The sequence below is a fragment of the Stigmatopora nigra genome, chromosome 18 (assembly GCF_051989575.1).
Source record: "Stigmatopora nigra isolate UIUO_SnigA chromosome 18, RoL_Snig_1.1, whole genome shotgun sequence".
NCBI classification, from domain to species: Eukaryota; Metazoa; Chordata; class Actinopteri; order Syngnathiformes; family Syngnathidae; genus Stigmatopora; species Stigmatopora nigra.
Window position 1 is genome coordinate 11,236,252 of NC_135525.1, and position 12,422 is coordinate 11,248,673.

Sequence of the window (12,422 nt, forward strand, 5' to 3'; positions counted from 1 at the left end):
AAATTTGATTTTTTGGGGGGACGAAATACTATTTAAAGAGGTGCTTGAATGATATTAAGCTTTAAAAAAGTTTAAAAATAAATACTTATTTTTGCCTCTAGTCCAGACCTTCTCATTTTAACGAGAAACGGCTTAAAAACTCAATGGGAGAAAGTGAACTAATACCCAAAGACAACAGCTTTTTGTGGATGAAATGGCTCACTAACACAGTTAACACCCCCAAGCAGCCCTCCATTGGTTTGCCCCTTCACTTGCCCCAATAGTCATTAGCTTGTCCGGCAAATCCAATTATGTGCTTATGCGGCCGTTCTAAAAATAGGCGAAAATGAGGGAAAACAGAATCAACACGTCACTAGCTGTCAGCGCCGAGGAAATCATATCTGTGGATTTTGCTCCCCACGGATACAATGGATCGGTCGTGAGGGAAATGAGGACGACAGGTAACAAAGTGACGGATGGGGACTGATTCGGACGGCAGTGGGCGACATGTAAGGATTAAATTCACAAGGCTGATGTCTGAGGGAAGTTAGGCAGAATAAGGTAAGCCATTTTACATGTCGGGAATTCGTTAGGGCTCCAAACGTGGTTAAGAAAATGACAAAATTACTGGAAGGGGCAGTCTAAACTCTGGATTTTGGCATGGTACTTTGTTTTTTTATAACTTTACATGACCAGAAACTGATTTTTTTTTTGCATTTTTTCGTAATGTACGTCCAGATTTTTTTTGGGGGGTAGTTTCCGGTATTTTACTTGACAGTTGGGCCATTGGATTCAAGATTTTAAGGTGAAAGCATCTCTCAAAATGTCAGATTGGTCGTGTACTCACTTAAGAAAAACTAGTTTAGGTCCAAATCTGAATTGGAATCAAGTAGGCGGACCAATTCCAGAATAAAACAGTATTCAGTCTGTATTTTGACCATTGGATCGATGCAAAATTTGAGATTTGTTATGTTCTTTTAGTTAAAAAAAATGTTAAAATGTCCATGTTCTTCACTTGTGAAGTTTTTGGTACATTTTGAGTCAGTTTGCTGACACAAAGGTCTGTTTTTTGCGTAAAGATGGGGACATTCGTGACCCTGGCCGAGGTTTTGGAGGCCAGGGGATCGGCGCTAGACGAAGACGAAGTCTGGTGTCTGCTTCTTATCACCACCGAGGCCTTAATAGATGTTTCCAAGAAAGGTAATTAACCTCGACCTCGCGCTCTTCCTTCCGCCAAGAAATCTAGCCGTTATCCCCTTACGGTTTCCGTCATCTTCCGTTTAGGGTCTAGGAACATATGCGGCGTGCTCAGCCCCGGCTCGGTGCTACTGTCTTCCAATGGGCGTATGGCCTTTAAGAGCTGTGGGCGGAATGACGACGTGGCCTCCTTCGTGGCCCCTGAAGTCCTTCAGGGTCACGCTAGAACCTCAACAGAAAAGGTGGTGAAAACAAACCACTCCGCAACCTTCAAATCGATACGTAGTGCGCCTAGATGGGTTTTCAGCGGGCATACCGCAGACATAAACACAATAAAGGGTGCCTGGACGTTGGGTTGCCTGTCTTTTGGTCGCTGGTCAAATGTACTTGGCTATTAAACTGTAGTACTTGGCTATGAAACTGTGGTACTTGGCTATGAGACTGTGGTACTTGGCTATTAAACTGTGGTACTTGGCTATGAGACTGTAGTACTTGGCTATGAGACTGCAGTACTTGGCTATGAAACAGTAGTACTTGGCTATGAAACTGTAGTACTTGGCTATGAAACTGTAGTACTTGGCTATGAAACTGTAGTACTTGGCTATGAAACTGTAGTACTTGGCTATGAAACTGTAGTACTTGGCTATGAAACTGTAGTACTTGGCTATAAAACTGTAGTACTTGGCTATAAAACTGTAGTACTTGGCTATGAAACTGTAGTACTTGGCTATGAAACTGTAGTACTTGGCTATGAAACTGTAGTACTTGGCTATGAAACTGTAGTACTTGGCTATGAAACTGTAGTACTTGGGTATTAAACTCTCATGATTATAATTTTGAGAGCTGGCTTCAACAGTAAACTATGTTACCATTTGACCGGCGACCAAACGTCCGAGCACCCAACAAAGCAGTGCCCCGGCCGATAACTTCAATATATTTTCCATCTCTGCTTCCCTACAGTCTCTTGTGTACTCACTAGGGATGACTTTTTACTGGTGCGTGGATTACCAACTACCTCAAAACCAGGTACGTAACCCCCTTCATTATTATCATTATTAATTCAACTCCTACCAAAATGACAAGTCCCAAACTTTCCTCTCCAGCCCGTCCAGCTTAGTGGCGAGCTGGACAATTTACTCTTGAGCATGTGCGAGGACACGTTAGCGAGGCGTAACGATCTAATGACGGTACTCGAAACCTGCGAGCTACACCACAAGACCTTCATGCTTCCTCCGGCTGAGCGTCTAGTTAAGCAATTGGTAGAAGACATCTACAGAAATTCGGTCAGTTGGACGACACACTACCGCCGCTTGATCGCGTTTGTTTCCGTAGTTGTTTTTGGTTTAGTTTTGTTTAGTTTTTTTTACTGGCAGCACGAAAATACTTCTGACAGGTCCATCCCGTGCTGACGGCAGAAAACGGAACGCTACTGAGGGATCGGAGTCAGATTATCCGAGACAAGTTACACGGTAGGACAAAAAAAAATGGACTAATCGCAAGTACCTAATATACCTGACTATCTCCTGGGTTGTCATTTTCAGGGCGCTCTATTTGTAACAATACCTGGCTGACAAAAAATAAGATCTCCAGAACATTCTCAGGAGCGTCTTTTACACCAGAGTCTACGGGGTATAAAAAGCTAAATGTTTTGTTAGCATAACTGACTGACAGATTGAGAAGAATAACAAAGTCCTACCTGTCTAGGATCCCATCAGGATGTCGGCGTACTGGGAGTAATGGGAGTTGGCAGAACTTCAATCGCCAAGTGTGTAGCCCGTACCTGGACGCCGGTCGAAGGGCTAACTCTCAATTGCTGGCCCAGTTTGCCTCCACGATGAGTCTAAATGAGAAGAAGATGAAGGTCAGAAAAAAATACCATGTCAACCGGCAATGTTCCCTCTACGCAGTAAATAAAATCCAAACTGTTTTTTTTTACTCCTTTCCCCATGATGGCGCTGTTTACGCGGCAGTAGCTCTGTCCACTCTTATGTTTTTTGGTGTTTTACAGCATGTTTTACATGAAAAATTATAGGGAACATTGACATGCACTTGCTTATGGCAGTTCTGATACTAGTGTGCCCATGGCGAGCAATGATGATGTCACACACTGGTACTCAGTGCGCTCAGGGAGGTTGTCTTTCTGCCCAGATACAACAAAAAATTAGAGGGAACATTGCTTTAGAGGCCTTAATTCTGACACATTGGCTTTCCACACAAAGGCCGGGCAAGAATCAGAATAAACTTAAGAGAGTTTCTGATCATCTGGTTTGAAAATGTTCTATCTTGTGTTGTATAGGACACGGGTCCAGAGTTCATTAGGATGGCCGATGAACCAGCGGTAGTCCTGGAGCTGCCTGGATCCATTTTGGTGAGAACCCAAAGAAATTCATTCGTCATTATTCAATTAAGTGAGCATCTATTGGAGTTAGACAAAATGGTCATCATATCTTTCTTGTAAGGTCAGCACGACCCTAGCTCATAAAAATAAATAATCCCACAAAAATAAGTGCTAACTAAACTAACGGGTCCTATAATATTCCAAAAAAAAAAATACACTACCTGCAGGCCACTATAGCATCATATTCATAGATAACAGAAAATGGAATTGATCCATTATACAAAGGCTACTGTATAAAAAATTAAAAGCACACTACAGGCTACAGAAATGTTTTTTAAATGAAATGTTAAGACTTTTCCATCTTCTGTTGTTTTTCCTGGTGTAGTCCAAAAAAGGGAAATCTCCCAACACGCAAAGAGAGCTAACGGTGGTGATGCCAAACGGTCAGAATATCGCCATCAAATGCGAAGTCAAATCCAGAGGCGGAGACGTCTTTGACATGATTGTAGCTCATGCCAACTTGGTGGAACACTTTTACTTTGGCCTTGCTTATATTGATGGTAAGTATGATGGTATGTACACCCTTATTTTATATGGGAGGGCAAATGATTTACGTTAAATCTCTTCCTTTGTGGTCAGATAATGAATTTTTCTTTGTGGACAACGATACCAAAATCTCCAAAGTTGCTCCGGACAGTTGGAAAAAAGTGCCTTCAACCACCTTTGTCCTTTTCTTCAGGGTCAAATTCTTTGTCAACGACATTTCTACTATTTTGTAAGTACTTTTGTTTCCTGGTTACTGCATCCAAAACATTTTACTGTTACTAATTGACAGAAATACCGTATATTCCTGGATATAAGTCGTACATTTTTTCCACCTAATTGGCTAGACCTGTTGACTAATATAATATATCAACCCTATGTTGACAGGAGCCTATTTTTTAGCCCAGGGGTTGGGAACCTTTTTGACAAAGAGAGTCATAAACAATTCATATTTTCCAATGTTATTTCTTATGAGCATACAACAAATTTCAAAGTCAAAATACATACATGTACACAAATGACTTTTCAATGTTTTTTTAGTAATTTCACCACTTTTAAAGTACAAAAAAAGAATATTTTTTTAAAAGATTCGTATGCTCTTGCTAATCAATGCATTCCAGAAGAGTTTACTGCAAAAAAATGAATATTAAAGCACTTCTAGATGTAATATCTCACTTCTGTCTTCAGCAATTTCCATATTTTAGCTCACAGGTTAACACAAAGCCAGATGCACCCATTAAAAGAGCCACATTTGGTTCCCAAGCCATATGTTCCCTACCCCTGAATTAGCCTATTGTTACCCTAAGGTAAAAAAAAAAATGGCCCTCTCAAAAGGTGCGACTTATAGTCCAGTACGACGTACTGGAAGCCGAAAAATCGGGTAAATCCAAAGTCTCGTGTGGCCAGGCACAAACAGACCCACCACCAGTTCTACCTCCAACTCCGAAAAGACCTATTGGACGACAGATTGTCCTGCCACGAGGAGACGGCTCTTTACCTGGGAGCTCTGGCCTTGCAGACAGAGTACGGCGACTGCATGCCTGAGGTACGAAAAAGTATTAGCTCCAAGAATTAGGAACCTAAAAAGATAATTCCGCTCTTGTTTCAGGTTTACGGTAGAAACTACTATCGCCCCGATCAATATGTCCCTAAAAGTGTTATGGAGAAACGTGCCTTGCCTTGCATTCTGGGAGAATTGCAACGACTCCATTCGAACAACAGCCAAATGTTGGCGGAGGAATCGGAAGTGGAGTTCCTTAAGGTGAGGCGTTGCTTCGGGAAGGTCTGGATTCTCTGAAATCTGGTTTGGACTCAAGAAAAGTCTTGTTGAGCAGGTGTGTCTTCAATTGCCTGAATACGGGGTTTTATTCCATCGCGTAACGCGGGAGAAAAAGCCTGTGGAAGGAGAAATTATGCTTGGAGTCTGTGCCAAAGGTCTTATCGTCTACGAGGTGAAGGACGGATCTCGGAGTAGTAGCCAGATTTTTTACTGGAGGGAGACAGCCACTATTTCTTCTAATGTGAGTCCCACTAGAAACTGGAAAATGACAATCGTTATATGATGACGATTGTGGTTCTTGTCTTTTCCCAGAGGCATAAATTTATAATCGAGTGCCGGGCCAGTAAGAAGAAACACACCTTCATTACGGAGACGTCCAAAATCGCCAAATACTTGTGCAAGTTGTGTTCCTCCCAGCACAAGTTCAGCAATGAAATGAATTCGCGCCAGCTACATCATAGCATGCTCTCGGGTTCGTTAACATCGGACTTGACTTAGACCACCATCAGACCCGAGACCGCTTGGTGGATGAACTCTTGGTCTTTGTTTCCAGAAGAGAGTATTCCTCAATACGGTGCAACGGCGTCCCGACCCGGAAAAAGCCGCTTCAATTCGGCGTTGGATTCCGAAACGCCGCAAGACGATAGCGGTTTAACCACTCCTCGACGGGAGTCCCTGACCAGGCTTTGTGAGGATGTGGCGGCCAGGATCGAGGCTCGTTTCAAGCAACAGCGCCAGAGCCTTTACGAACAAAGGTACAGGACCGCCCCTTATTTAACGGAAGCCTCCCGTGTTTGAACGCAATGCATTTATGGCACTTGCTAGCACATGTTCCAGTAGTCAGTGCGGTAGCACTGGCATGCGCTCTCCAGCCTGTTCTCAGAAAAGTGGATCCGAGGTTCCTCTGGGATCACCGGCGGCTAGAGGTACCATTTTTATTTCGTCCTATCTACAGCCGTGAGTATAGAACATGTTTTTTTTGTGGGACACAGAAAGCCAGCATAAACAAGGTCCGTCTTCAGAGAGAGAGGTCATTTGTGTTTCCCTCAAGAAAGACCCCAAGCTGGGCCTTGGTGAGATTTCCTTTCCCATTCAGAAGAGATGTCAGTGATTTTTTGTAGTAGATCCAATGGCGTCTAACCAAATTGGTCCTACAGGCATCATGATTGTAGGGGAGGACAGCGTGGGACGTTACGAACTAGGGATTTTCATTGCCTCGGTGGTCCCGGGGGGACCTGCAGATAAGGATGGACGAATAAGACCGGGTCTTAATCTTATTGTTGTTATTTTATTTTTAGTCAGTCCATGTAGAAACGTTGCTCAGGCTTGGTAATTTGTGTCAAGTCCAGTTTGGTCCAGGTTGAAGGATTTAGCTAGGCCATGTTGGTGATAAAGAACAGGGTTTTGAAGAACAAATGTCAGTGACCTTTTACCCCTCAGGTGGTCGCCTGATCTCTCTGAACCACATCAGCTTGGAGGGCGCCACCTTTAGCGAGGCGGCAGAGGTCATGCAGAGTAGCCCAGAGGAAGTACAGCTCATTATTTCACAGCCAAAAGGTCTCTGTGTGTGTAGTAGTAGCTCTACCGGCTCTACACTGTACAGAAAGGGGAAAACTAAATCAATGTTGATATTTTTCATTATGTAACCTTCAGCTCCTCAAACTCCAAACATTCTGCGGCCTTCCGCGTTGAGGAATTACGAATCCCAAAGCACGTTGATGGCCTGTGGACAGTTGGGTGACAGCCTAGATGAGATTGTTTCGGTTATGATGGAGCCAAAGACTAGCAACAGACTGCACCCTCCTCAAGAAGTCCGGATCTTGAATGCACAGGTAGAGAGTTTTTAGGTTTTGAGATGTTTTGGATTCTACAGCGAACAGTTTGGGGGAATTTGAAGACCAAAGTTGATGGTTTCCAAGTAGAACTGTACTTTGGTATCATTGACTTCTCGCGTTTACTTCCTAGATCTGTAATTGTTTTGTATTAATCAGAATGGTGGATAACAATGGGTTTTTTGGGGGTTGTTTTCAGGACGGTTGCCCACTTTCTTCCTACGCAAACTTTGTGAGGTCGGTAGAGAGCACAGTGAAGCTCAAGAAGGTGGCTGGAAGTCTGGGAATCAGCATCACGGTAAGTCAGTCTTCCTGACTGTAGTAGTGTGTCAAAAAATAAGATGTCTGACTTCAACGATTGATCAAATCATTGTTCTTTTAAGGGTGGGGTCAATACCAATGTCCCCAACGGTGGAATCTACATCAAGAGCCTGGTTCCAGGAGGGCCTGCCGAGAAGGAGGGCCGCGTACGTGCAGGTATTCTACAAAAATCTGACTGGAAAAACATAAATCGATACATCATTATTGTACTTTTGTTGTAGGTGATAGAATCGTAGAAGTTGATGGAATCAGTTTTCAAGGCATTACCTATGAGCAAGCTGTGGAGTGTCTGTGCAAAACTGGGGAGGTAAAGCACAGGGAAATTAGCCAATTGCTTCATAATCCATGGAGATTTAATCAAAAACATTGAAAAATAGATGAATAAACCACCCTTTATCCATATAATTTTACAGATGGTGACTTTAGTGGTGGATAGCGCCCCTGTGAGCTTTCCCCAGGTTTCTATGAGTGCCTACAACGAGGCTAGCGAAGTCACCCATGACCTAGACATGGCCTCCAAGAACCCCCGGATCAATAACACCCCTTCCCACGTCTTCTGTGAGCGACCTAAGGACTACAATTTTGTGACTCAAGGTACGGGAGCTTCTTATTTGTCCAAAAACTGCACCAAAGACGGGTACAGTTCTGGTAAAGATCTTGATCTTCCTTTCCCACTCTGGCCTTCTTTATCTGGGGGTCTGCCGGTTCTCTCGCCCAACCAAAACCTCTCAGAAAACACCCTGGAAGTGACCCTAACCAAGAACACCAAAGGTCTGGGCTTCAGCTTCGTTATGTGCGAGGTGGACCCACCCGTTCCAGACTTTTGCAGCCTGATCCGGATAAAGGAACTATTCCCTGGTCAGCCGGCCCAATTGAGTGGGAGGATCAACGAGGGGGACGTCCTATTGGCCATCAATGGACTGTCACTCAGAGACTTGTCTTATCCGGTATGAATTTATGGATTGAGCTAATGTCCAATGCCATTCTACTCCAATGTAAAGGTACATTCTTTGAATGTTCTGATGGTTTCTACGTTATTTTTCTTGGGTAGAAAGTCCTCAAGTTGTTCAAGACGTCACCCCACGAAGTCCGATTGACGCTGTGTAGGCCTTCACCCGGTACTTCAACGCATGGCGTCCACAAGGAACTGTTCGCTGATACTTATTTGACTTTTGCGCTTGGTGTTTTCCTTCAGGAATCCTTCCGTCTATCCATGAGCTCACGGGAACATGAAGGTGTACGTCTTCAATGACAAATGAGAACATTTGCCAAGTGCTTTGGACAAGCGGGATTGAGCTACTGAGAAAATTATCTTGGTTGGGAACAGGTCGGTACAAAGTTTGGATGTTAATGAGGAGGGATGGGTCTTAAAAAATGTGATTTATATATATTTTTTGCTCCTAGTGGTCAAGAAAGCAATCAACTGACTCCAGATGTAACAGGAGTTTCAGTCAAATGTTTGTGGAGAAGAATTAAAGTCAAGGTGAGAAACTATTACTAAAAATGATTCAAAGTGCCTTTCAAAACACAGAAAAAAAACACATTTAAAGCAAAATTACAGAACCGAAATCATAACATTAACCATAACATTCCATTTGGCATTTGTAAGACTTACCTGAATGTTTACTACTTACAATTTTCATTATTAAGTCTCATATAAATTATGAAGTAAGCAACAAGCAGTCAGATCCATGACAGGTAAAATTGCCTACCATAAGGTGGCAGACTTGTGCCATAAATACTCACCAGACCATTTTCTCTTGTGATTTGTTGAACATTATTTCACCAAATATAAGCCAGTAGTCGCAGTTTATTATTTTTGTATATTTCCTTCCAACTGAAACCGCAATAGTTACTTCTAAACTAATATTAAATTAGATTAGAATCTTATTTTTAATCCCGTATTGGGGAAATTCCTTGTTAGCAATAGCAAGAGAAACACAAGACAGAGAACCAATGTCCCCTCAAAAAATGCGCACTATATTAGCAATAAACAAAAACTAGCATTCCATCCAATCAACTTGGTTGCCCTTTCTTTAAATAGACACGTCCTTTGTTATTGTTTGCCGGCCTTGACCCTTTGACCCCGTCCGCCAGTAACCCGGCCGGTTCCGGGACCTCCCTTCGTTATCGCCCTGGAGTGTTTACAGTGTCTTCATTAGCGTCCTCAGCTCCCGCGATAACCGGGCTTAAAAAAGGCCATCAATGGCGGCGATAAGCGTGGCGGTGCTACTATTTCGGTGGACGCCAGTCCCACCGTGTTTACTCTTTGGGAGCATGGGAGTGGACATCGCCACCGAGGGTCTCCGAGGGTCCCAAATCGCGATTCTTTCCAGAAAATGAACCACTGCGGGAGCTTCTTCTTGCAGCTGTGCATGAGTTTGCTGTTGTCGGCGGGTCGTTGCGCTTGCAAACCCATCGGCAAGGAGATGGGCGCCGAGGGGGTCCGGGGGGGACCGTACTCGCCGCCGGGTCTCCCGGAGGAGGACGACGAGGACTTAGGAGGGATGGCTAAACTCTTGGGGAGCATGAAAGAAGACTTTTTGAGGAAACTCAATCTTTCCGAGGTTCCTCGAGAGAAGGGCAAGGTGGATCCGCCTCAGTTCATGATGGAACTTTACAATATGTACGCGTCTGACAGCAGGGCCGTCCCCCAATCGGATGTTATACGCAGTTTCGGCGTCCAAGGTGGGCTCATTTCACAAATGTGTTATGAAATTGGAAGTCCTACGAATGCCAAATGGTTGCCATTTTTACTGTTGTTACTCAAAGTTATGTTTGTTCTTGGTTTCTGATCAAATAATGAATGGAACTGCCAAAAATCTGACTTGTAGTCCAATGATGCATCCATCTTTTCTTCTCATATTTGTGTATTCTTCAGCTGAGGTGACTTATAGTTCTAAAAAATACGGTACATAATAATTTATAGTTGGATTTGGGTCTTCAAGAGGTCAAATTGGTGGAAAATAGTCATTTTTTCTGGTCCTGAGAAGCTGAAAAGTTCTAAAAAAATTTCATTTATTTGGTCAGGAGAAGCTGTAAAGTTCCAAAATGGACAACTGATGATATCTTCTGAATTACAAATACTGACTTGTCCCCATTTGAGTTCCAGATATCAGCTGGTCCTCAACGGATGGTGCCAAGTCAAGAATGCTATTCAACCTCAGCCTACCGAGCCACGAGAAGGTCATCAAAGTCCAATTACATCTCTTCGTCCTCCCGGATGCCGGTCCCAAGGCGTCTTCCCACCCTGGCGGGACCCACATCGAGGTTTACGGTCCAGACTACGAAGGCAAGACTTCCGGCAATCGGCTTCTGGCTTGGAAAGAGTGGACCAGCACTTCCAATCGCTGGCTAACCTTGGACGTCACGGCAGCCATACGAGACGGACCGCCCTCAAAGCGTGCCAACACCTGGTTTGACGTGGCGGTAGTCGGCAAGGGAACCCGGGTCAGCCTTACGGTAGGAGGCAACACCTCGGCCGCCTTGTTGGTCTTCTCGGACGACCTTGGTAGTAGGCGAAGGGAAGCCGGGAAAGAACTCCGGGAAATGATGCTCCACCAAGAAGAAAGCTTCTTCCAATTGGAAGCCGGGGAAACCCTTCCCTTGGTTCGGCACCCTCGCAAAAAGAGGAAAGCGGAGCGAGAGTATTGCAGAAGGACGTCTCTCAAGGTCAACTTCAGGGACATCGGATGGGACAGTTGGATCGTGGCGCCTCCGGAATACGATGCCTTCGAATGTAGGGGGCTTTGCTACCACCCACTGACCGATGAGTCCACGCCGTCCAAGCACGCCCTGATCCAGACGCTGATGAATATCCGGAATCCCAAGAAGGCTAATATGGCGTGTTGTGTCCCCATTAAACTGGACCCCATCACGGTTATGTATCAGGAGAATGGACGGGTTACTATCAGATATTTGTATGAGGAGATGAAGGTGGCCGAATGTGGGTGCAGGTAGTCTGACAGTAACCGATGATAATAGGCCAGTATTATGATGTTTAAAAAGTATTAAAAACGGTATTTATGTTTTTCCTGTTAGTTGATAAAATGCATGTAAATCTGTACATTTGTAATTTCAATATATACTTTCATATTAAGTGGAAGAATATACAGTGTGGAAAGTCGACAATAAACATTTGCTGTTTTGTCAATGTACATTTTTGGTGTTTTTTTTCACTGTACTGGAGATTATTCAAGATTTTTCACATTTTTTTTGAAGAAGAGAACTGCAATATTGCACTTCATTCAAATTGAACGTCCTTAGCCTACAGAATGCTAATGCTAATCTGTGAACAACCACACTTTGGCCCACTCTTGTTTGTTAAGTTAGTGAAATCTCTCAGAAGTCTAAAAATGCTAAGTAGATTAGCGATGTAATGTCTGGCGTTGGGCACCAACTCTCATGTTAATGAACTAAAAAAGATTATCCCAAGTACAGCCTCGTCATTATAGAATATGTGTACATACTTTATCCCCAAATATTTAGAGGTGGGCCCCATTAAATCAAAATATGACAAAAAGCTAATGTGTTTTTCCAATGAGCTAGTTTTGCGTTACACAAGTCTCACGGTGATAACCAAGACAAAGAGTTAAGATTAGTTGCATTGGGATAAAGACTGTTGCTGCAATAAGACTTAAGCTTCAGAGTACAGACGTTTCCGGTCCTCAAATGACCCCAAACTACAAGGTTCAACATTTACTTGGGTATAGCAACGTTGATGGGTGGCAGGTTAACTTTGTTCTGGTTTCTAACATGGCGGAATCTGTGATTTGAAGCAGCCATGGCATCCCATAACGCTTGTCCAAGGGCTCTCGGCCATGACACGACCCAGACGTGAACACTTGAAGGCCCCTAAGTACACCATTACTTGGAGCTTTCATAATATGGCGGCGGGGTAAGTATGATCAGGCTTTTCGGCATACTTCAAGTA

General features: G+C 43.7%; 2 protein-coding genes across 2 annotated transcripts; both read left to right on the forward strand.

The window, feature by feature from the left end:
* Window positions 1-315: 315 nt before the first annotated feature.
* On the forward strand, window positions 316-8,977 carry frmpd2 (FERM and PDZ domain containing 2). The gene is made up of 29 exons (XM_077739098.1): window positions 316-540; window positions 1,059-1,179; window positions 1,264-1,418; window positions 2,137-2,202; window positions 2,280-2,459; window positions 2,570-2,645; window positions 2,718-2,805; window positions 2,881-3,037; window positions 3,473-3,544; window positions 3,900-4,074; window positions 4,154-4,289; window positions 4,964-5,102; window positions 5,166-5,318; window positions 5,392-5,577; window positions 5,649-5,808; window positions 5,890-6,091; window positions 6,162-6,262; window positions 6,329-6,409; window positions 6,494-6,601; window positions 6,777-6,893; window positions 6,990-7,168; window positions 7,368-7,466; window positions 7,552-7,645; window positions 7,711-7,796; window positions 7,903-8,083; window positions 8,222-8,436; window positions 8,541-8,607; window positions 8,685-8,816; window positions 8,894-8,977. Exons 2-28 carry the CDS (start codon window positions 1,059-1,061, stop codon window positions 8,720-8,722), a joined length of 3,432 nt encoding a protein of 1,143 aa, XP_077595224.1. The 5' UTR covers window positions 316-540; the 3' UTR covers window positions 8,723-8,816; window positions 8,894-8,977.
* A 69-nt stretch (window positions 8,978-9,046) lies between these two features.
* Window positions 9,047-11,472, forward strand: gdf2 (growth differentiation factor 2). The gene is made up of 2 exons (XM_077739099.1): window positions 9,047-10,177; window positions 10,602-11,472. Exons 1-2 carry the CDS (start codon window positions 9,829-9,831, stop codon window positions 11,447-11,449), a joined length of 1,197 nt encoding a protein of 398 aa, XP_077595225.1. The 5' UTR covers window positions 9,047-9,828; the 3' UTR covers window positions 11,450-11,472.
* Window positions 11,473-12,422: the final 950 nt, after the last annotated feature.